This window comes from Lissotriton helveticus, chromosome 7, assembly GCF_964261635.1.
Source record: "Lissotriton helveticus chromosome 7, aLisHel1.1, whole genome shotgun sequence".
In the NCBI taxonomy this organism is placed as follows: domain Eukaryota; kingdom Metazoa; phylum Chordata; class Amphibia; order Caudata; family Salamandridae; genus Lissotriton; species Lissotriton helveticus.
In genome coordinates, this window is record NC_136068.1 from 13,564,086 (window position 1) to 13,588,505 (window position 24,420).

Below are 24,420 nucleotides of genomic sequence, written 5' to 3' on the forward strand. Positions count from 1 at the left end.
TTGTGAGTGGTCTCTCATTTCAATCTGTACTTTGTTACATGCCCGTTATCTGTACATATCTGTCTATGTTAATAATGTGTGTTACTCTTTGCTGTTTTTGAGGGGTCTCTTGGTTACATGCTGTACATATATATTTATAGATTTATTATAAGGCACTCACTGCTCGATTTCCTTTCTCCACGTTCTCATACTTTACTGCAGATTCATAGATGGCTCTGGGGCTGCCACCAAGTGTTGCTCCTGAAATTAGAACACATTATATCACACCTGCTTTTTCACTGCTTTATATTTTGAAATGGGACTTTGAATAGACTCTTACCATTTGCTTTCTTTGCGCGTCTCTCATAGAAGAGAACCACACCAAGGACAGCGACGACAGCACCGAGGAGCATCCCTGAAGCCACCGCCAGGGTGACCCACCAGCTAGAACAGGAGGCATCTGAAGCAGGAGAATCCCCTGAAGAAGAGAGACAACCTGTGAGTGGCAGGCTCGTCCGGCTCTTGGTAGGTGCAGGTAGTATGTAGAAAAAAAGGAATAAGAAAAGTAGAGAGAAAAAGGTCTGCGGGATTCAACAAACACACCAGTACTTTGGATGAAAGGCTCTGAGCTGTTAATCGTCACCTCTCAACAGCAGTATATAATTTGTCAAAATGTGATTGTTGAAATGGTTTTAGGATTTGCATTATTATGGAAAAAGTTTCTGAATAATGAATTTAATAATGGGTCCAATCGGGTAATAATAATCTAACATGAACGCACTTGAAATTAGTTTAACATAATGTATAGCAGTGTGCTTATTAATGTAATTTTGTTGCCACATTTTGATGAAATGTACATTTTATTTAATATGGATGTTGTTTTCTGCTCACTCCTATTACTATGCAGCGTTGCACAAGAAGACTAAATTATGTCATTGTAAATTTCCTAAATATGCATGAATTGTGAATAAACTTCCCAGTGTTTCTAACGTTGCAAGTGCCCAAGGTCCTTCCGCTGAAGTTCCCTTACTGGGCTCTCCAACTGGTGCATAGTCTATAGTCCTTTACTCGGCTTAGCGCTCTTCCACTGGTACATAGTCCATTGTCAATTACTGGGCTCATCGCTCTTCCACTGGTGCATAGTCTATAGCCCATTACTTTCCTTAGCACTCTTCTGCTGGTGCATAGTACATTGTCCATTACTGGGCTGAGCTCTCTTCCACTGGTGCATAGTCTATAGTCCATTACTGGGCTTAGCACTCTTCTGCTGGTGCATAGTCCATTGTCCATTACTGGGCTTAGCGCTCTTTTGCTGGTGCATAGCCCATTGTCCATTACTGGACTCATCGCTCTTCCGCTGGTGCATAGTCCATTGTCCCTTACTAGGCTCATCGCTTTTCTGCTGGTGCATTGTCCATTGTTCATTATTGGGCTTAGCCTCTCCAAATGGTGCATAGTTCATTGTCCATTACTGGTTTTGTTTTGCCACATTTTGATGAAAAGTACATTTTATTTAATATAGATGCTGTTTTCTGCTCACTCCTGTTACTTGTCCCCTCCTGACCCGTTCTATATGTGTATCTTTCCCTATGTAGCTTTGCACAAGACTAACTTATGTCATTGTAAATTTCCTAAATATGTGTGAATTGTGAATGAACTTCCTAGTGTTTCTAACATTGCAAGTGCCCAAGGTCCTTCCGCTGAAGTTCCATTACTGGGCTCTTCCACTGGTGCATAGTCCACTATCCCATACCGGAGTCATCGCTCTTCCGCTGGTGCATAGTCCATTGTCCCTTACTGGGCTCATCGCTCTTCCACTGGTGCATAGTCCACTGTTCATTTCTGGGCTTAGCCTCTCCTACTGGTGCATAGTTAATTGTCCATCACTGGGTTTAGCTCTCTTCCACTGGTGCATAGTCCATCGTTGATTACTGGGCTTAGCCTCTCCAACTGGTGAATAGTTCATTGTCCAATACTAGGTTTAGCGCTCTTCCACTGGTGCATAGTCCATTGTCCATTACTGGGCTCATCAGTCTTCCGCTATTGCATAGTCCATTGTCCATTACTGGGCTTAGTGCAGTCTAATGTGGCAAAAAAAACAATAATGGACAATGAACTATGCACCAGTTGGAGAGGCTAAGCCCAGTAATGAACAATGGACTATGCACCAGCGGAAGAGCGATGAGCCCAGTAAGGGACAATGGACTATGCACCTGTGGAAGAACCCAGTAATGGAACTTCAGCGGAAGGACCTTGGTCACGTGCAATGTTAGAAACACTAGGAAGTTCAATTCATTGTGGTTAAAAATACAGTATAAAAAGAGATCTCAACAAGATGAATCTGCGGTATAGAAAGAGTGAATTTTAGCAAAGATAGAGTTCAGAGGGTACACATTAAGTTACGAGCACATACTGCCACTTTCAGAAAAGAACCTACTCGGAAGGTTAACTCCTCGTCTTCCAAAGTAACAATATACCTATAGGCTACCTTGTGATTAATCGAGGGTAGAGTCTTGAAAAATGGCATCTAAGCTGTATTATATGTGCTTAATATTAGTGATGGTTTTTCAATTAATCCACTCCAAGATTAGCTGGTAAAACAATGCAGGCTTGAATCTCAATCGCTGCAGACTAATATAGGAGGCTGGCTTAGTATATGGTGCTCACTTACGGAAGTGTAGCAACCGGCACTAATCCAGACTACCCTTATGGTGATTTTAGTGGTCTTAGACAACCAAAAAAACCTCTCTAAGTGGTAGCTGTGGAGAATAGCCTCCAGGCTTAGTAGAAGGAGTGAAAAGCAGCTTGTTTTACCAGAACGTAATCTTACTTTTATAGATTAAATGAAAAAGAATCACACAATGTATTCATAAAAATAGATATTTCTTATAAAACACTCACTAACACATACAAACGTCTCCAACCCGGAGAATTACACAATGCACACAATAGTTTGTAAATAAAACAGGTAAGTAGCATAAATACACAGTGGTCGCCAGTGGGAGACGAAACCATATACTAAAATAGTGGTATGCGAACTACGACTCAAGTTAAGACTGTACCCAGAAGATGTAGAAGTGCTGGGGACCCACTGAACCACCCAAGGTAAGTAACCAGGAACCCCACAGAGGCTGGTGCAGTGTGGGAACATGACTGCATGCTCAATTTAAGTAAATGGGTAAGTCGCGTTTGCAGTTTTAAAGAAGAAGGACCCTCCCCAGCAGACCCTGAAGAATCCCAATGGAAGACGAAATGTTGAAGAGCCACCCAACCAATGGATACCCTAGGAACCAGGACACCTACATCAGGGAAGCCGGGTGCATAGGTGTGAAGTGGCGTCGAAACCGCCGTCAAACTCAATGGAGGACTTCAGGAAGATGCTGCTGGTAAAGAAGGGGAAAGTGTCCGGTGGAACCCAAATGTGGATTCATGACGAGAAGTACCTACAAGCAGAGGGGACAGAGTTCATGCCAATCAGAAGTGACTAGGAGGCATGGATGACGATTGCCCACCGATATCAGGTGTTGCAGGAGAGTTGACAGTGACCTTAGAGCTGCAGCTGTGTTGGTCAGGCAATGCTGTGGAAGAGCAGGAGCTGTTCACCAGCTGACGCAGGTCAGATGTCGAGAGTTGAGGGGTTGATGTCCGTCTGGAGGATCAATAAGCCTTGGCAACTGCAAACAATATGGCAAGCAAAAAAAAGGTGCAGTGTCGGGAGCAGCAAGGTCCAAGTGACTCACCACAAGCAGGGGAGTCAGAGTAGGCCCCGAGCAATCAGGGTATCCATCTGGAGTCAAAAAGACCCATAAGAGGACCTGCAGGACGGAGGCACTGGAGTCGGAAGAAGACCTCGAGCAGTTCGCCAAAGACGCAGGTCCACAGTGCAAGAGATGTGGTGAGGAGGAATATCTTGGTCACAGAACATGATTGAGGTTGAGGCTACTTGGAGCCCGAAGATCTCTGAGGAAGAGAGCCAATAAGCATTTGCAATGGAAAGTTGACGTGATGCACATGGGTTAGGGTCATGCAGTTCTGATGAGAGATACTGGCCTCAAACTCAGTGAGAAGACAGTGCAGGCCTCTAGGGAGTTGAAGAATCACCACCTGTGTTGCTGAGCCTTTCAGAGACTGTGGGAGCCCAGAATCAGCAGACTGGTTAGCTTTGTTGCAGTGCCTGCAGATGCAGGTAAGTGACTCCTTCACTTCATGGGAGATTCCTTCAGGTGTCTTGGATGTCCACAAGCTTTGGGAGGACCCTGTTTGAAGCACAGGCACAGACTTTGCAGCAGACGAGCAGGACTAGGAGACCAGGAGCAGCATTAGTATCCCAGTTGCAGTCTTGGTGCCTAGAGCCAAGTCCAGGGATGTCCAGAGTGCCCAGACGGTCGAAGCAGAAGTGGTGTCAGATCTGGATCTTATCCCACAACAAATCTAGGGACTCACCCACAGGTAAACCCTTAAGTAACCTAAGGAAAGGTTTGGGGCCATTCAGGGGTCCCTCCCAGAGGAGGGGATGGACAGTGGGGAGGGTACTCCCATGTCCTTTGTCCAGTTTCACACCAGAGTGGGAGTCAACGGCGCTCAGAACTGGTTTGAACTGGACTATGCAAGAAGGGCACCAAGTGTTCTCTCCAAGCAGTCTCCGTGGTCCTGGCAAGCATCCCCACCCTGCCCCAACACACTAAATGAGTGGTCTCTCATGGGTGTCATAATACATGCTTCAGCCCATGGGGGACCCTTGGGGTACCTATGCCCTGTGTACCTCTGTACCATAAACTAGGGACTTTTAAGAATACACCAGTGACCAATCTGGGATGTACCTAAGTACTCATTATAACTCATTTAGGAGAGAAAGCACATAGGCGTGGGTCCCGATTAGCAGTGAGAGAGTCAGACTAGTAATAAACAGCATAACACCAGGCACAAAGTGGGGGTAGCCATAAAAGCAGAGACTACTTTCCTACAGGCATGGATACCTTATGTGGAAAACAAAGGTATGGGGGGGCCTAAGCAAAAAAGTGTTTGGCCGGAGGGCAGTGGGGGGGGGGGCATGTTCTGGCAGCAAAGGGGTTAATTACTCTAAAATTGTGTATACAAACTCCGTTTTTTTAGGTGAGCCAGAAGATGTTCCTGTCTAGTAGGGGCTATGTCACTTTATCAAGAGGCCTTTCCTTTTCTGCAGAAGATGCTGTTGGTTTCCTTTGTGATTACATCAATTATATTGAGATGACTTTCCTTTTCTACCAAGGACTCTGTCCTTTCCACTTATAATGTAGCCATTTGGGACTTAGAATAATTGGATTTCTGACTATGTATTATGCATTTGAGACTTCACAGCATATTTTGCATTACTGTGTACCCCTTGATTTTGAGACTTTTTAATAATACCCTTTAACTATTCCTGATCTAGAACACAGTTTCTGAATGTTCCCAGTTAATAATTTATACTTGGCTAAACTAATGTTAGGTCTGATAATGAGGATGGGATTCTTTATTGATAGATCGAGGATTGAAGCGGAACTGCTAAAGGTAAAATTTGGGGTGATCTGAATTTCTGAGTGCCTACATTTTGGGGGTTGTGGTGCTGCTCCCCATACTAACAGGTCCAGCTCAGTGCTTGTCAGTCACCAAAGGAGACATGAAATTCATGCTTCACCCATGACAATCACCTATAATCTGCAACACACAACCCTTGTTACACAAGAAATTCACACCGAACTTCACTCTGACCTACCTCTCTCTGGAATAGAGACGATCATCGGGGTGGAGGTCTGGATGTTATTTCCACCAGCTTCAGGCGCTACAAAGCAATCAGAAATTGAATCTATTAATCCTTTGAGCACTTAATTGTGAAGTGCATCACCAGGTCCTCTAATTTCTTATCCTTGGAAACAATTTCCCTGCTCCACAAAAAACATTCCTTCTTTCCATCACTCATTTTGGCCCAACTAAAGGTTCCAGCCTCTATCAAACCTAACAGTTCTGATTAACATCTGTGACAGTTCTGTCAATGACATACTGAAAACCTTTCTCAACAAATAATCATATCTAAGGAGTGTTTAAAGTTCAGGTGTATGGTTTGTCATACAAGGGAGTCACAATGAGTCCCATCACCAATCACCTGCTGTGGCAGCACCAGCTTCTGCAAGAAGGTGTCCTTATCTGCTCACCTGGGAAATTAATGTTTTTTTTTTTTAAAAACCATACTTCGTCATCCACTTGTTCAAATTGTCCTCACTGCAAACTTTCATCATAACATAACTTGTCCTGGATTGTTGCCAAGTGACTATAGGTATGAATTTACTGCCCTTCTCCCTAGAACAATCTCAATGACAGACTAGAGTTTGTCCTAATAAGCCAAACTCTGGTGAGACAATCCTTGTATCTAAAATGTCTATTTTTATTATATCTATCAGATTCGGACTCTTTTGTCAACTCGTGTTGGCAAGAAATAATAAATAAAGACTAAGCTAGTGCTTGGAGATCCTATTTAACGGAGAGCCTAAACACTTTTCAGTTCCCGTCTTTGGAACACTTGGATAGAAACAATTTTGTTTTAAGGCAGATGTGAAATCAATCAGCTATTTTTGTATTGTTTTTATTGGATAAGGAGGCGATTGCAAAAAAAAGCATGCTTGGTTGGTTATTTAATGGTATATTAAAACCGAGCCCCAACCCTATTTATCTTTCCAGTTAAAACCGGTTTTAAGGGATAGATATCTTATGTTGAGAATTGGCCACTATCCAACAAAGGATGTGACTCCGAGATGGGTACAACATTGGCAAATACAAAATTGCAGATTATGTGGTTGTGTCAATGAAACCCTATTGCACATTGTATGTATTTGCCTTAGATTGCGACAAGAGAGGCAAACACTGTTAAAACCCATTTTTAAGGAAAGTGAAGTAAGAATGTTCCGCCAAGCAATTATTTTGTGCCTCTGAGGGAATACCACCGCTTTAAAAACCCATTTTGTTAAGTTCATTCTTATAGCTGAGAAGAAACTGACCCAGGCTGATGTTTTGCCTGTGTTAATAAATGGTGGTATTGATAGCTTTGTTGTTGTATTAGTATTGCTATTGCACCGGTGTAAGATGGGTGTCAGTTAAGGTAAAACCTTACTGTTTGCAATTAGTACAGTTCGTTACAACCAGATATTAAAGTTGGCCGATCTACCCAAAATTAGTCAAATAATTCTAATCTTACCTCTCTCCTTTAAAAAAAAATTAAGAACGACGAATGCACATAGGCATTTTAAACTTTTTAATGATATGTATTTGAATTTAGCAATAAGTCCTGCAATGGATAATTTCCGAAATGTGTTCTGAAACATAGGTTTCCTTGTACATGATCCTAATAAAATGCTGTTAAGCTTTGAGTAGAGACAGGGAGGCACTTTATAGATAAAGTTATTTTTTAATATTATCATATATGATGTCTGTATCAAGTATACCTTGTTCGAAGGAATTGCACAAAGACACTTTAATTACCAGGCTGGGCCAGGCGGCTAAGATTGAACGCATGGAAGTTTTTATTATTATTATATAGAGTGGTTACATAATGAAACGGACTAAATATTACTTTAACCATGTTGTATGTGGTTTCAATGGTCCAGTATGGTATGTCATCCCTGAATTATCTTGAAATTGGTAATGCATCTGTTCAAACATTCTTTTTGACAAATCTGTTTTAAGACTTGTTTTTATTCTAGCCCCTTTGATGCTCATGACGAGCTCAGCTCGTCATGACCACACCCATTTACATTATGGCCCAGCACAGGAGAGGAGAGTACTCAAGCAGCCAAGCTAAATGATTGTAATGATTTTTAATAATTGGTCAATAGAGACTTACATACGACTGATGCACAAAGTGTTTACCATATTCATTGTTGTGGTTTCGGGCATGCTTTTCTCTGATTTTAAACTCTCACTCCGCCATGTAATGCACTCTTCAGATTCTGAAATCCTCCAGCGAATCCTCCTCTTGTCAGTCAGCCCAGGTCTCCCTCCTCGCTGGCAGATGATTACCACAAAGCATCAGACAATGCACTTGAATATCTAACAAAGAATCATGTATTGAAGAGAACCAAACTGGCACATGTGACCATTTCCTGAATCACAAAAACCTTGTCACCCCTCATCACTGACCTGAGAGTAGCCAACGTTGTGGAGAGACAGTCCCTCTCCTCCTTAATCTAGTGTAATCATCATTATTCAGAAAGAAATCCATCAATAGTTACAAACTTCCGAATTTTAAAAGGTTGAAATTATGTGTAAAATGTTGAGACATTACATACAGTGGGGTAAATAAACTTTGTCAAATTGTCACTTATTTCAAATAGTCAAAACACTTTTACTACATTACATTTGCCCTTTAATTGCCCACTCTAAGCATTAACACTCTAAATTTTCAATCCAATTCTAAATGTTCCTAGTAAATATATGGCCAAGGAATATATGGTGTATGTATTTATGCATTTCTACCAAAGAGCAATGGAGAGTTGGCGATTGAGGCATTTGTCATGACCCTTAGGTTAGTGCCATCATGCACATACCGATCACGTACATTGTGTCCCGTCCACACGACATAACGGTATTATACAGGTGCCCTTTTACCCAGTAGCTTACTTTGTCTCTCCGACATCAGGCTCATGGTACCATGTCTTAATCCCTGTACCTGACGTACACAAAACATGCCCCGAAGATGTATTTGGTACAAGGGTCACCACTTTTTTCATTCATGGAAACCAGTCAGCTGTACATTATCATGTTTGTTTAGAAAAGGATTAGCAGGGGATTAGCAAATGTTTTCAAAACATATTGATTCTAAAAAAAACTTGGAGTGACCACTTTAGTACAAAAGACTCTCACTCCTCCTTACCAAGACAGAGGAAGAATTCCTTCCAAGCTGGACCGAGACTCTGCAGGCTGATCCTTGGACAGGCAGACACCCCTGCCATCACTTGTGGGGTGCCATGCTCGAAGCAGAGATGGGGTCCTTCATTCGGAACCATCATGTGAGGGGTTAGCATTTCCCCGTGGAATTCTTGGCCCCATTAGGTTCCATTAGGACATATCCTAGATCTTACACATGCATGCTTCACCTACACCTCAATGCTAGGCACGGTTAGGTAGGATACGCATTGTAGGAGTACGCCAAGGCTATTGTTTTATGTAATATATTTGTATTAATCTTATTAGCACTATGGTAGAAATGTATCTACTTTTTACGATATTGGTACTAGTGATTACGTTTGTCTGCTCCTGTCTTTTGATTGTCGCACCTAACATGTTTTATACTAGACTGCCGCTTGACCAATAAATACTTATTGAAACCATTCCAATAGTCATTCTATTTATTCTGAGAAAACCAAGCACGAGTGACTGAGTGAAAGATACCGTATTGTTTCCATGATACCTGAGGAATCAGGGTTGTCATGTTCAGTGGTTGCCAGAAACTACCTACCACGCTGTAGAATACAGGGGGGTGGTAGTGGCACTGTAGAGTTAGCAGGTCTGTCTGACTCATCCTGTGGGGGTGTCCAGAGTCTGTCTTCACACCAAGCCCTCAGTTTAGGTCATCCAAAATGTGCAGGTCCTGGGGCGTCCTAGGAGCTACATGACACGTTAGGTCATAACGCCTTGGAGGACAAATTATCTAAAGTGTCAGCAAACTGCGTGTGCAGGCCCTGCAGTGACAGGCCTGATACAGGCTTGAAAGGCTACTTCTGAGGGTGGTACAAGCAGTGCTGTGGGCCTGCTAGTAGCATGTAATTTAGAGGCACTGGTTACATGGGATACCACTGTACAAGGGAATTTCAAGCACATTAAATATACCAAACAGGTGTAAACCAATCATACCATGTTTTAGGGAGAGTGCACAAGCACTTTAGTACTGATTAGCAGGGAAGTGCCCAGAGTCCTAAACCCAATAAAAAGAGGGTCAGAAAAATAGGTAGAGGAAGGCAAAAGGTTTTGGGATAACCCTATAGAAAGGGCCAGGTCCAACATCGCCATTTAACTTTAGGCAGCAGGCAGCCATCCAATTAGCATCTTTCTTTAGACAGGAGTTAAGCTGCTGCAAATTTTATTCCTGATATGGGAGTGAGCAAGACAATAACCTGTGTCCTCCGCATATGACACCATAGTAAAGCCGACAGAGCAGATGATGTCTGACAGTGGTCGAACACAAAGATTCAAAAGAGAAGGGCTTAGTTAAGATCCTGGGGGACACCACATTTTAAGTGATGGCTGGCTGAAAGAAACTGCTCTTCGCTCACTTGAAACTTCTGTTATTTAATATGGAGGAGAAATATTATAGAGCACTCCCCCTGATGCCAGCCTCTTACAATCTACGCAGTAGAATTGGATAAGACACCGTATCGAAGGCTGCACTCAAGTCTAGCAAAATGACTGCGTCTGATCTACCTTGGTGGAGGACCCTTTTCAGCTCTTCAGTGGCAGTAAGGATGCCTTTTCCGTACTGGACCCAGACCAGAAACCAGTTTGAGCAGAATGCGGGATATTGTGGTATTCCAAGAATCCAAAGAGATGCTTACTAATGCATTTTTCCTGGTTTTTGCTCACACCAGGGAGGAGGGAGATGGGACTAGGTTTAGGGCAGGGAGAAAAGCCAGCTTTTCAATGTCTTTCTAAAGCACATTTTGGATTTTTGTGAGCGCAACGTGGGGGGCAGCGCGTTCCATAATTTGGAGGCTTGGTGGGAGAAAGATTTTCCACCCCATCGGGCTCTCCTTATTCTTGACTGACATACTAGGTCCTGGTTGGCTGATCTCAAAGTGCGTGATGGTGTATATCGAGGAAGGAGTTTGGTGAGGTCGTCAGGTCCTTTGCCATATAAGGACTTGTGGACCAGGAAAAGGGCCTTGAACTGTATTCTGCGCCTAATTGAGAGCCAATGAAGTTTGCGTATGACTTTAGAGGTTGGGTGACGCTTTGGTAGGTTCAACAGGACCCTATCTGCGGCATTTTGAATTGCCTGTAGCTTGGTCAGTTGTTTTTCTCCCGTGCCCAGGTAGAGTGAATTGCAATAGTCCACTTGGGACATTACCAGGGCTCCCATCACCGTCTTTTATAGTGTTGACGGAATGTATGGTAAGATTTTTCTAAGAACCTTGATGGTGTAGAAGCAGGCGGAGGTCACCTGGTTGATTTGCGCCTTACAGGAGAGATCTTTATCTAACAAAAAACCAAGATTCCTAACCTTGTCTGCTGGACTGGGGCAGGAGCCCGCCTCAGGAGGCCACCAGAGGTCGCTCAAAACGGGTGGTTTCTGGCCGAACTCAATTACTTCGGTCTTATCCGTATTTAACTTTAGAAAGTTACGGCTCATCCAGCTTTTTACACCAAGGAGGCAGTTCCTGAAGCGTTCTGCTGTGGCTGCAATTGACTGGGATACCGACACTACAATTTGTGTGTCGTCGGCATACGACACTAATCGCAGGCCATGAGATTGAATTAAGGCGGCTAAAGGAGTAACATATAGATTGAACAATATTCCACTCGAAACACAATCAACAATTGGCACATACCCCTCACTAGGGCAGGATGCTCAATTGAGATATCGCACTTTTCCTTTCCTCTCCTGTTACAATGCTTATTGGACATTTATAACATATGGGGCTCCATATCGCTTCCATTTCAAGCATTTGTATACAATAATTTTCAATGCAGACATATTCATTAAAATCTGCATTACGCTCTTAAAACATGATGAACATCAGTAGCTGCCATGCACTTTCAAAAGTAACTACATTCTAAACTTTGAATTTTAAAACACGATTTTTTGTTTATTTCACTATCACCATTTGCACAAGACAAGGCTTTTTACTTTCTCACATTGAACAGTAATTATGTTTTCAAGTTTATAGTGCCAAACCTGTAATATAAAGTATACTGAACTTGATTTAATCGATGGAAATACATTGTGTAGTTTGGACGCTTACAACTCTTCTATATCTATGCCATTTGTAGGCTTTGACAACATGTGATGATTGTATTTAAACAAATGTCTGGTGATCAACTGTGTCATGTGATCAAGCGCTCTGGGAAGCGCGAAACGCGTCGTGATGACTGGGAACACCGCAACTGAATAAACCACTTTTTGCACCTAATTTGGGTTTGTGTCCGTATTTGCAGCCTGGAGTAAATCTGTGCCTTTCCGGATTATCCTTGGAATAGATTAAACAATGCAGGTGACAGTGCCGAGCCCTGGGGAACCCCTCCCGGGAGGGAGAATTCATCGGATTGAATACCTTCCCAGTACACTTGTTGAATTCGGGAATCCAGAAAAGTTGTTAAAAGGGCCAGAGCAGTACCGGTGAAGCCTAAGGTTCTTAGTACGTTTAACAGGACCGAATGGTTAACGGTGTCGAACGCCGCTGTTAGGTCTAATAAAATCAGGGCCGTTCTACCACCCTCATCCATTGTCCTGCGTATGTCTTCCGTTGCCATGATCAGGGCAGACTCTGTCGAGTGACAGGGTCGAAATCCGTGTGGTGAAGGATCTAGTAACTTATTATGGTCTACATATCTCATTATCTGGCTTTCTCCAGAATCTTAGCTGGTAAGGGGAGACAGGATATGGGCCGATAGTGCTTGGGTTCAGAAGGATCTAGAGTATCCTTCTCAAGAATGGGCCGGATACAGGCTTTCTTCCAGCTGCCATATACCATAAAGTGAGGGAACTGTGTTAAAATCGTGGCAGGTTCATTGAGCCTACTATCCTTCTGTGTTCGGTAAAATGAGCATCGCTGAGCTGGGTAACATAAAACATATCTTACTCAATGGCAAAATGCCCCACAGGATGGACTTAACCTTACAGATACACATCTTATGCTATGATATGGTATTTTGTGCATTCCACTTCACACTTCTGCCTCATGCTTTTCACAGGCATGTTGAGTTCAGTGTTATTATAAATGCTTTATTCATGCAACACTGCAGTTCCTTGGGATCATAGAGTAATGGACCCTCTGCTTTCAGGCTAGGAGGGCAACATCCCAGCTCTGCTTGAGGTGGAATGAGAGCTCCATCTAATGACACATGATAGAGCCGTGGCCCCGGGAACCAGAAAGAAGGGACCTGGTTGCTCCTCCCTTGTATGAAAACTAAGAGTAAATATTCCTGGGGTCCCGGAGAGATTGACTTGCCTCTTCTTGGATAAATCACACCTGTGAACTACCTTGGGTACTGCCATTTACTGGAATTAGGGAAAACTCCAATACAGACACAGATAGAAGTTCAGGTATTGCCAATATTCAGAAAAAAGGTAACAATGGAACTACTCCTAAACCGAGAAAAATCCTAACTTTAAGACTTTCGGAATTCACAGAAGGCATTTAGGAGTCCTAAAGTTGGGAGTCCTAACTTTACTCCTCCTAAACTGAGAAAAATCCTAACTTTAAGACTGTCGGTATTCACAGAAGGCATTTAGGGGTCCTAAAGTTAGGACTCCTAACTTCTGTGAATACCCAAATGAGTAAGTGCCTTCTGTGAATACCAAAATGGTAGTAAATTTGGGATTTTGTCTTAAGTTAGTTCTGTGAATCGGGCCCGTTGCTATTACATGGGAGAAGTTATATTGGTTGGAAGTTCTCTGGCAGAGCAGCATCTAGACCTGTTTTTTTTGGCAAATGTTTTATTATTGCCTGCTTCCATATGGTAGGGAAGCTACCTGTCTGTAGGGAAAGGTTTAGCATCTCAACAATTGACGGCAGAAGGGCCTCGAGGGCTTTTACAAGAATGTGTGGAGGGGCGGGATCTAGGGGGGAGCCTGATCAAATCTCCCTCATGAGTGATCGTACAGTCTCCTTATCCAGATCGGGAAAATGGGTTAATGCAGGAGTTACCCCCACTAATTGATCTTTTTCATGACCTCTAGAGGTGTTCAGCTTCACATGAAGGGAACTATAGATGTCTATAACCTGTTTGTGAAGATAGATGGCCAATCCGTTGCATTTCTATTTTGAGGCCAGATTGTGGGTGGTGTTTTGTAAGATCGTGGTTAGGGAGTTTACCACTCTGAAGAGCTCTTTGGATGAGTTCTGAGCCTGTGCGATCTTATCCTCAATGAACCCTGCTTGCACCTCTTTAATTTTGGTGTGATAGGTTCTGATCGCCAATTTATGCCTAACTTTAAGTTGGGATCATAGCTCTTTCTCCAATCCCTTTCCAGTTTTTTACACCAGTTCTTCAATAATGTTAGCTGAGCATTAAACCAGGGTGCCTTTTTGTTAGTATTAGTTAGTTTAGGATTCGTTTTGGGTACCGCTTCATCCAGTCACTGAAGAATCCACCTTTCCCAGTTGGCATACACTTCATCAATGCTTCCGGCTGTATTAAAGCATAAGGACAGCAGGGATTCTACCCAGACTTCTAAATTCAACTTAGCCCAGTTTCTTAATTGGGGAGATGAGGCAGACATGATAGATTGGATTTTGGTCTTTACTATCTCCCTCTTGTCTAGAGTGAAAGAAATTAGATGGTGATCAGACCATGGTACTGGGACCTGAAGGGGTATTGAAATTTTAGGGTCATTGGTGATCACAAGGTCAAGTATGTGTCCTTTGATGTGAGTGGCCGATGTTATTAATTGGGATAGTGCTAAGCTCTCCAGTTCATGCTCTAACCTCTTAATGCTAGCGATACTCTGATCCACGAAGTGCAATAGTGATATGGGCGTTCCTCATCTATAGACTGGAGACTATGGGGGCAGATCTACAAGCCCCTTGCGCCTCATTTACTCAGCCATTGCGTCACTCTTTTTGTGATGCAGCGGCGGCGCAAATCCTGCGCCATGGTGCGGGGTACTTACAACGTGACGCATCTGGGAGATGCGTCACGTTGTAAAGCCCTGCGCCAAATGTAGGCGTTCCTGCGCAGAGGGAGGGCGTTCCTCCTTAAAGTGGCGGATTTCACTCAGTCACTTTTAGGCCCATGCTGCATCAAAACCCTGCGCCTGCTTGAAGCAGGCGTAAGGATTGGCGCTGCATTAACAAGATAGGGGCCCCCAGAGCATTGCTGGAGCTGCGTTGCGCTTGCGACGCAACTCCAGCAATGCGCCGCCTTTACGGCACAGATGCGTCACGCATCTGTGCCGTTTTGGCCCCATGGTGCGCCGCATTGTAAAGGCAGCGCATCCATGCTGGGGGAGCCGTGGAGCAAAATAACTGGCGCATCCCTGCCGATATGCAGGGATGCACCAGTTATTGTAAATCTGCCCCTATGTCTATAAATCTGCCTAAAAACTCTGCCTCGGGTCCAGGGTGCCTGTATATTAGCAGCCCCTAAAAGGTGTGGGTTGATGAGAAGGTAATGGTAAATTGACCACTTTTACAGTCCGGGACGGGGAGAGGTTGAATAATACATTTAAACTCCTCTTTTATCACAATCACTAGTCCTCCTCCTACCTTACCAATGCGGTCTAGTCTATGAATATGGAACCCTAGGGGCAGGTCCATCAGAAAGTCTAGGCCTGAGTTATCATTAAGCCAGGTTTCAGTAATTAACAGAGCGTCGAATCTGCCCTCCTCCAAAAGCAGATGAATTAAAATTTTATGTCTGGGGAGCGAGCAACCGTTGATGAAGCCAAGGCTCAGGGATGGTTTGTCAGATTGGCACTTTGGTCCATCTAAATTACTTTGCCCCCGATATTTATTGTATGTTTGCAGAGCTTGCATACCTGTAATCCCTAAACATGTGATTCCAGTAGCCCTCACTGTCCCTGCATGGTGTCGGAGCTTGTCCAAGCGATAGAAGCTGCTCCTTGGAGTAATGTATTCTCTGCAATTGGGCAGGGTCCCTGGCCCCTGGCCCTGGTCGGGCGTGGACGATCGTGGACTGGTGCAGACGGGCTTGCCTTTGGCATGCTAGTGGTGCGTCCCCTGCGTGCCCGCTCTGCAGCTGACATCTAAGGCGTCAGATGTCTGAACACTAGACCCCTGACCTCTGGCACCACGCACAACTCTATGGTAGAGAGGGTTAACAATACCTCTCTACCACGCTTCCTAATAATGCTCTATGATTTCCAGGCAATTTAGCTATGGCACTGTGCTTACTGTGGGAACTAATCTTCTTCCAGGTAAATGCCACAAAACAATAGGTAGGATCCTCCCAAAACACAATAAGGCACGAGAATTAAAATGAATAAAAGATTGCATTTAAAAATGAGTATGCAAGGGCATCTCTTACGCTCCTACTCGATGTTGTCTATTACATGAGTGCGCCCGCTTTGCAGATGACATTTAAGGTGTAAGAGGTCTGAACACTGGACCGCTGACCTCTGGTGCCACGTACAACTCTATGGTAGCGAGGGCTAACACTACCACTCTACCGTTGTAATACTTTATTCGAAAAAATATTTCATAAAAGTACGAACATTCAGACATACAAAGATACCTAAGACAGTATTACAAGTATTACAATTCTATTACATTTGTAATATCATTTACTAAAACAAGTAACCAATGTTCCCTCTAATTGTTTTCCTCTGTGTGCGGCAGTGGAGGGTCTCTGTGCGCTGCAACCATGGCTATGTGCGCCAGGAACAAGGCGCGCGTGTGCAGCGCCAAATGTCACTCTAAACGTTTACTTAAAAAAGTGAAAAGGCCGATCTTAAGGCCGGTCTGCAAATTGGATAAACACGCCCCGACATGAATTGATTAAACAGGCAAGTACACTTCAGGTTTAGAAAAGCACAAGACTCCAACGGTGGTACAATAATAAGATTTTTACTAAACAGTCTTAACTGGAGCACCGTTCATTGGGTGGGGAAATGTTGAGAGCCTATACAATATATATGCACCGGGCGAGTGAGAGGCTTGCTACAGTGAGGACCTTGAGTACCCTGCCAGGGCTAATGTCAAGACCTAACTTTTGCGGGTCCAGTGGAAGTGGCTCGTCTAGAAAGCATTTGTGACCACCTAACGAGATGCTATTTTTTTGCCTTTACTTTCACATTTTTTAGCACTATACAGCAGAAGTGTTGTATTGCTAAGTCCTAATGAATTCGCCTACACCTAAGGTTAGGGCAATTGAGGGGCAGAAACATGTTGACCATATCAACAAAATAATTTTTCCTCCCAGTGGAATCACTTCTGCATGGTTTTAATCCTAACACCCAACAGACAAGAATAGAGCAGAATGCCTGTGGGGTATTTAGTTTTTTTAATTAACAATCCTTTTTTTTCATACACACATCATCATTCACCTACATTATTGTGTCACATATGGTCCTACAAAAAGGTAGTGTGAGGAGGGACCCTATGACGTAGCATGTCACCTTTGGTGGATGAGGGTTCTCGTCCTTAAAAACACAATTTCAAAGACTCCTGAGTTCGTTTTTCGCATTTATGTATCATTTTAGACCCAGGTATTTTATTGTGTTTCTAAATCATGTTGTGAGGACCTGATACCCGCTGGTTTCGAAAGCTCCCCCTTGGCCCTTTTTGTTAGGTCGAGCTGGAGAAAATCAATGCGAAGCATTGCGTCCAGCTCGACAACTAATGTCGCCCATCTCCTGGGAATCTGAGACAGGGGTCGGGCACACGCGGCGATTGGTGTCTGTGGACGCACACGTCCAGGCCGGCGCCGTGCCCATCTCCTGCCTCAGATTCCCTGAAGTGTGCAAACACACACACACACAGCCACACTCACACATGCACACATACACAGCCACACGCATGCACACACACATGCACACACACACACACACACACTGCATACACACACGCACCCCCCTTAAACAGACACACGCGCACACAGACAGACACACGCACAGACACGCACACACAGACACACTTGAACACACAGAAACACACGCGCCTACACCCCCCTGCCCCCCCACTCACCGGGCTCTTTCCGCGTGTCCCTCGGCAGCCAGCATTCAGCGTGCAGGGTTCCAGGACGTTCTCCCGGCAGTTCCTTCCTGTTTCTTTGTAGGCCCCGCCCACGTCCCAACGAAGGCTGCCTGACTTCTGCTATGCATAGCGGGTAGCATTAGCACCTCTTGTTATCCAGGTGTTTTGCACATGAGTGATTATAAGGTATGGTTTCTTACGGCCGAAACCCTTCAGGCTTCCATGCGCACGTGTATATTTGTACATTAAATGAATTTGTAAATAAACCTGTTGCATGCCGATTTTTTTCACAAAATAAATATGGGTAAATTGAAATAGAAATGTATAAATAATACATGCCAATAAACCTGTAGCCCTGGGTGTCAAGTGCACAGCGGAGCTCGAAGCCCTGACTGATTGACCGCATTCTGACAGACTAGTTAGGACCGGTGCCATAAACACATTTCCCCGCGTTACGTTTTTCTGTATATAGGGACTGTGACATCAAGTACTCAAATACAGAGCTACAATTTCAATGTAGCACATCTTGCTAGAGTTCCTCTTTCAAAGTATGTTATGTTCACCACCAGTGCCACGATTAACATTTGGGATTTTTAACGAAGTGTACCATCTGCTTTACTCAATTTGTTTTTTGCAGAATGAAAGACTGGTGTGAGAGGTGACATTTTGACCCTAGTGCCCTCTTTTAGAACGGAATGCTGACTCGGGAGTAATTCTCTAATTGGGTTGCATCTTATGGTTGCACAGTTTATTTTCCAGTTTCCCGACACAGAACAAAATAACTTGTGCACATCATATTTATCATTTTTTTGACATTTATCTGCAGAACATTTTACACCAACCTGGCTTTAATCTTAATAGTATTTCCATATTATATGCTGTTGTACCTCATTTCCGTGATGCAATAACTTTAACTAAGTAGAATAAATACATGTGCAGGTATTTTATTAGTTGCTCAGAATCTAAATGAGACTTTGGGTATTATTACTTGTTCCCTCCTTAGCAAGATGCACCTAAAGTCAGAGAAAAACTGATGGTGTTCACAGAAAAATAAAATACCAGTCTGAAAGCTGTCTGAATTGTTGCAAGGCAGCAGTGGATTAGCACAAAACGTTCTAAGTACCACTAATACTGCTGTAAGCTATGTAAGCCAGATCATAGAGTACATTATTGAGGCAGTGCTTCCTGCATTTCTGGGCAAGCAACGCTGGGATTCTTTTCACTTCACAGCCAGTTTAGCTCTCCCCATAGAGAATACAGTGTTATAGGGTGACCAGATTTTCAGACTGAAAAACCGGGACGGGCATAGACATAGGACTAAATGTCCTATTAGGTTTCAGGGCTTCTTATATACAATAATATACTACTAGCAGCATTTAATGAACAGGCCCTGTGTGCATGAAGGGCACTTTACAGGTGACTTATAAGTAAATTATATATGCCATTTCAGTATAAGCCAATTTTACCATGTTTTAAAGTGCACAAGCACTTTAGCGCTGCTTAGCAGTGCTAAAGTGCACAGAGTCCGAAGGCCAATAAAAACCAATTCAGCAAAACGTAGAGGAGGAAGGCTAAAAGTATGGGGGGTGCCTCTGCAGAGAGGGAGATTTCCATCTAACGTCAGTTGAATGAAACTATTTTAGTTACACGAGAAATAACTAAGTCACTACGGATGGGTTCTCCATTTCTGGATCTTTTAAAAAGAAAATTACATCCAAGAGCGCAAACACATCAAACCTGTTTACTCACCTTCATGAGCACCAGCCATTACTCTTTATTAAACACTGCATAGCATGAGAATCAGACACCCCCTTCTCGCTGCTTCCATAGCCGCAGCATCACCCTCTGCCTCAAAGGTGCTACCAACCTCTGCGCCATGTGTGACCAACATTTCTCACTTAGCCTCACACAAAACAGAAAGCTGGTCTGATTGACTGACAGCGACTTGACTGTAATTTAACACCTGTTGATTTCACGTTGCTGATATATATTTGTGTTCTTTTCTTTAAAAAAAAATCACATTACTTTATTACTTTACCGCCCGTTCTGGGAAGAGCTCCAGGGTCCGGCTGCTGGTGGGCTTGGCCTTGCCCTCTGCAGCCCCGATTCACGCCTCATTAAATCATGCTGTGCTGCTTAAATGACGCGAAGCAGCACTCAGTCCCCTTTTCGAAGAAAGCCGGTGGAAACCTGAGCCTGCACAACACTATGATAATCATGTGCAGGTTCACCCGACCCTCCCTTAAAAACCGGGACATAACCCAGGCACTACCCAAAAACCGGGACATTTGCGCAATTTGTAGAAAAGTGTCGGGACACCGGGACACTTCTCCTAAAACGGGAACCGTCCGGGGAAATCCGGGACGTCTGGTCACTCTACAGTGTTATGTATTTTCCTGAAGCACCTGTATTGTTCTGATAGTAAGGCGAGGCTGCGGGGAAGATGGAGTGCTTTTATTTAAATATCCATGTTAATCGCCGCTCATGAAGGGGCTGCAATTAACATGGATTCTTAAATAAAAGCACTCCATCTCCCCCGCAGCCTCGCGTTACTCTCAAAACAATACAGGTGCTTCAGAAAAATACATAACACAAGGGGCCACATGGAAACACTTACCTCGGCCCCTACCGCCGCCGTCTCCTACCTTCTGGAAATGCCCGCTTTTCGTGCCGCGCGCCTTTTAAAAGCGGCGGCACGCGAATACTCTCGCTGGATGTGCCCTCTGTGCCCTCTGTGCGCGCTCCACTCATGGGACTGCGCGCTCGGGGGTAGAGAAGTGCGCGCACGCGCGGCCGCGCGGCTTCTTGGGAACATAGCAAGTAACATATAACACAAAGAGCATAACTAAAACGATCATTTCCAAATGGTGCAGATCAAACATTGAGTAGCAGTTTAGATCTGGTAAACCAAGCGCATGCCACATATTTGGCGACCCCACAGACAATGTACATAGAAGAGGTGTTAGTTAAAATAATACGCAGGGTTGATCTGTGATCCCTAACTCCAAGCTCCCTTCAAACAGGTTTCAACCATTTTGATCTAGCCTGTTTATATGCGATACATGCAAACAAAAAATGGCCAAGAGATTCTTTCGGACATGAGCAACCTGGGCATTTTAAGTCAGCCTCCCTCCTGTCCTTCCAACCTTCCTTAAATGTATTGAGGGGGAGGGTTCCGTATCTTAATTTCAGAAACAAGGTTCTGTCACGGGGAGTCTGAATAAAGTCCAAAAATGACTCTAACTTCCTGAAGGGCTTATGTTCAAGGAAGTTATTCGTCAAGGGACCCCATTTTGAATTCTTTAATTCCTTTGCCTCAACCCAGTCCCAATAAAGTTTTTGAACAGTTTGTTTCGGAGGGGGGATTCGGGAGGTCCAAGATTCACCCAGTCCTATAGATACAACCAACTTCTTTAAATTATTAATCCATTTTATTTTGTTCGCTGCGTTCAAACTAAGTAGCTCCTTGAGTACTAAAGCATAATTAGATAATTCAGGGGTCCTTCTAAGGCGTACCCAAAATAACAAGGGGCGAATTTGGACTAAATCAGAGATCGATCTTTGGCCCATGTCAAAAAATAATGGTTTCAAAGGGGTCGAAGTAGGTAGCGAAACTATGTCTCTTATAAACTTATTTTCAGCCACTACCAATGCTTTAGTGTTCTCAGCGCCCCAAAGTTCAGAGCCATATACTGCTGATGCTAGGGCTTTCCCCTCATAGACTGCCAAGGCGGGAGCTATAGGTCTACTAATGGAGAGGCGCTGATTCTTTAATATCGCTCCAGAAGTCCTTTTAAGATTCAAAACCATTTTAGATATATGGGAATTCCAACTCATATTATTGCAAAGCCTCACTCCAAGGTAATCGAATTCAACCACTACCTCCAGAGGGGTGCCATTCAAAGAGAGGTTAACCTTCCTGTACTTTTTATTAGCGGACAATACCATCAACTTAGTTTTGGTGGTATTAACCGTCAATCCACGGTCTTGACAGAAGGTACAAAAACGATCGAGCAGTTTTTGCAAACCCATAGGGGTTTTGGACAACAGGAGGGTATCGTCTGCAAAGAGGAGTGTAGGTGTTTTCTCACCGGCAAGGACGGGGGCATCCGCAGGGTCCTCCCTCAAATGGTCCACCACCCCATTTATAAAGAGGGAGAACAGGGTCGGGGCCATCACACATCCCAGGCTCACTCCTCTATTGACCGGTACCCTCCCTGTCAATTGGCCCTGACTTCCCCAGCAAATACTTGCATAATTCCCTTTGTGGAGTTTAATAATAAGTTGCAGTAGAAAACTGGGGAAACCCATATCAAATAGGACCGACCAGAGTTTGGCGCGTAGAATTACATCGAATGCTATTTTCAAGTCTATGAAAGCCAGATATAGACTACCCTTGGCAATTGTTACTGTCTTCCAATAGACTGCACTGAATCTAAAGACCTGGTCCATTGCACCGACTATGCGCCTAAACCCCGCCTGGAAGTGAGATAGGATATCCTCATCCATAAGCCAAGATTCTGTTCGATTTATTATGACCCTGCCAACTACCTTTTGGATGGTGTCTATTAAGCTTATTGGTCGGTAGTTGGCAGGGTCCTCTCTATCGCCTTTCTTGTATATGGTAATAACCTCTGCACCTTTCCAGGATTCTGGGACAGGGTGACCCTGTTGAATTAAATTCATTAAACACGCTATAAAATCTGCCCATAGTTTAGGATCATGCAGTAGTAAGTCCCCCGGAAGGCCATCTGGGCCAGCCGACTTCTCTGGTAATATTTTGGAGATGGCATCCTGTACTTCTCGCTGAGAAAATAGGTCTTCCTTGGAGCCAAACTTTGTACCGTGCTTACTTTGGAGTTCGGTAACTGGAGATATTGTTATGCCTTTAAGACTGTCCTCACAATATAAATTAAAAAAATGGGAGTACCATTGCTGTTCGGTTATATGATTTAAAATTGGCTCTGCCCCCCTTCTATCAAGAGCATTGATCAATTTCCAAAAAATGATAGAGTTTTTCCCACGGGCTGCGGCCTTGAGCTGCTGCCAGTGCTCCTCCTCCCAATCCTTCTTGGCTGATGTTATACTACTGCGGTACAGCTTTCTAGCCATTCGGACTGCTACCGGGTCCTTGCTTTTTATCGCTAGAGTAATAGCTTTCCTTTTTTTCCTGCAATTTGCCGTATACCAGGGATTACTTTTTATTAGTTCATGATTTAACGTTGGATTCTCCTGGGAACTCTTGCAGAAAAAGCCACCTACTTTAGTTATTAGGTTTTTATAGGAGGCTAGCAGGTTAAATCCGGGGGGGTTAGCTGGTGCTAGAACCGCTCCCATGAGGTTACAGGTTTCCACTGAGACTATCTCTTTAATACATTTAAGTTTCTCCTCTTCACACTTGAACACATTCGATTTTAGTTTCCGATTACTATTTGTTGGAAAAACCTCTTTAGTGATCATCTCTGGTTTTTCACTTGTATCGATCCCATTTAACCATTGGATTTCCATACATAATGGATTGTGGTCACTATCCGAAGATTGCCTAACCTCCATGTCAACTAGGGCAGACCATGACTGTGTATCTAGAAGGATATAGTCAATTTGCGATGGGCAACCTAGCTTGTTATAGGTCATCGCTCCCTCGCGATCTGACGCCGTCCGTCCATTAAGAGCCCTTAAGTTATGATCTAATACCAGAGCGTTCAACTGGATTGCTCTGGCTGTCCATTTCTTAATGGGTACCAGAGCTAAGGGAGGTATGGTCTGTCTCCAATCCTCTGAGTTGAAACCCAAAACCTCTTCATCGTCTAGGGGTTCAAAAGTGCAATTAAAATCCCCTCCTACTAGTATTTTAGATCTGGGAGGAAGGTCTGATAACCTCCCATCTAGAAGCTCTATAGTTGGTGAGGCTAGCCCGCCCTGAAGGCCTCTAGCGTAAATACAAAAAAGTACAAAATTAAAACCCCCAGTCTGACTCTTAAGGGTAATGTGCAAAATATCATTACAATCAGTTTTGTGGGTGGTAACAGCACAGTTCAAATTCACTTTAACCCAAATAAGCAGGCCACCAGACGGGCGACCTTTCCCCACCGTGACTGCAGGGATAAAAAAGGTTGAATAACCATTTTTGTATTGCGGGGACAGGCACCAGGTTTCTTGGAACATACATATATGGAAAGTATTATTGAGGTCATTCCAATCAGGGTTAGCAAGGTTTTTCTTTAGTCCTGCTATATTCCAAGACAAAATGTTAATGGAAGTAGAGGCTACGGTTGATTCCCTGGTTATAATTAAAGTACTATGTTCCGGTTCTCCTGGGCCGTGGCTAATAGTTCCTGGGCGGACTATACCATCCATGGTTAAATTAGATTGATCCCCAGGGGTGGCTAACACTTCCCTCTTTCCGATTAGTCCAGAGGACTGGAATGGGAGTCAATCGACTCCCTCCAGACCACTGAAGCGATTATAACAAGGAATTGGATAATTGAGCTGTGGGCCAGACCATTCCTCATTAAACTGGTTGCAACCAATGATGGGTCTCCCTGCACCATTTCGCACAGTG

General features: G+C 43.8%; 1 protein-coding gene across 1 annotated transcript in view; it reads right to left on the reverse strand.

The window, feature by feature from the left end:
* Positions 1-145: 145 nt before the first annotated feature.
* The window catches only part of LOC144767825 (uncharacterized), a 173,574-nt gene continuing 149,299 nt past the window's right edge, over positions 146-24,420 (reverse strand). Inside the window, exons 4-5 of the mRNA XM_078651201.1 lie at positions 320-457; positions 146-240 (exon numbers count right to left, since the gene is read on the reverse strand). Of these exons, the coding sequence (XP_078507327.1) occupies positions 146-240; positions 320-457 (233 nt within the window). The remainder of the gene's footprint in view (positions 241-319; positions 458-24,420) is intronic.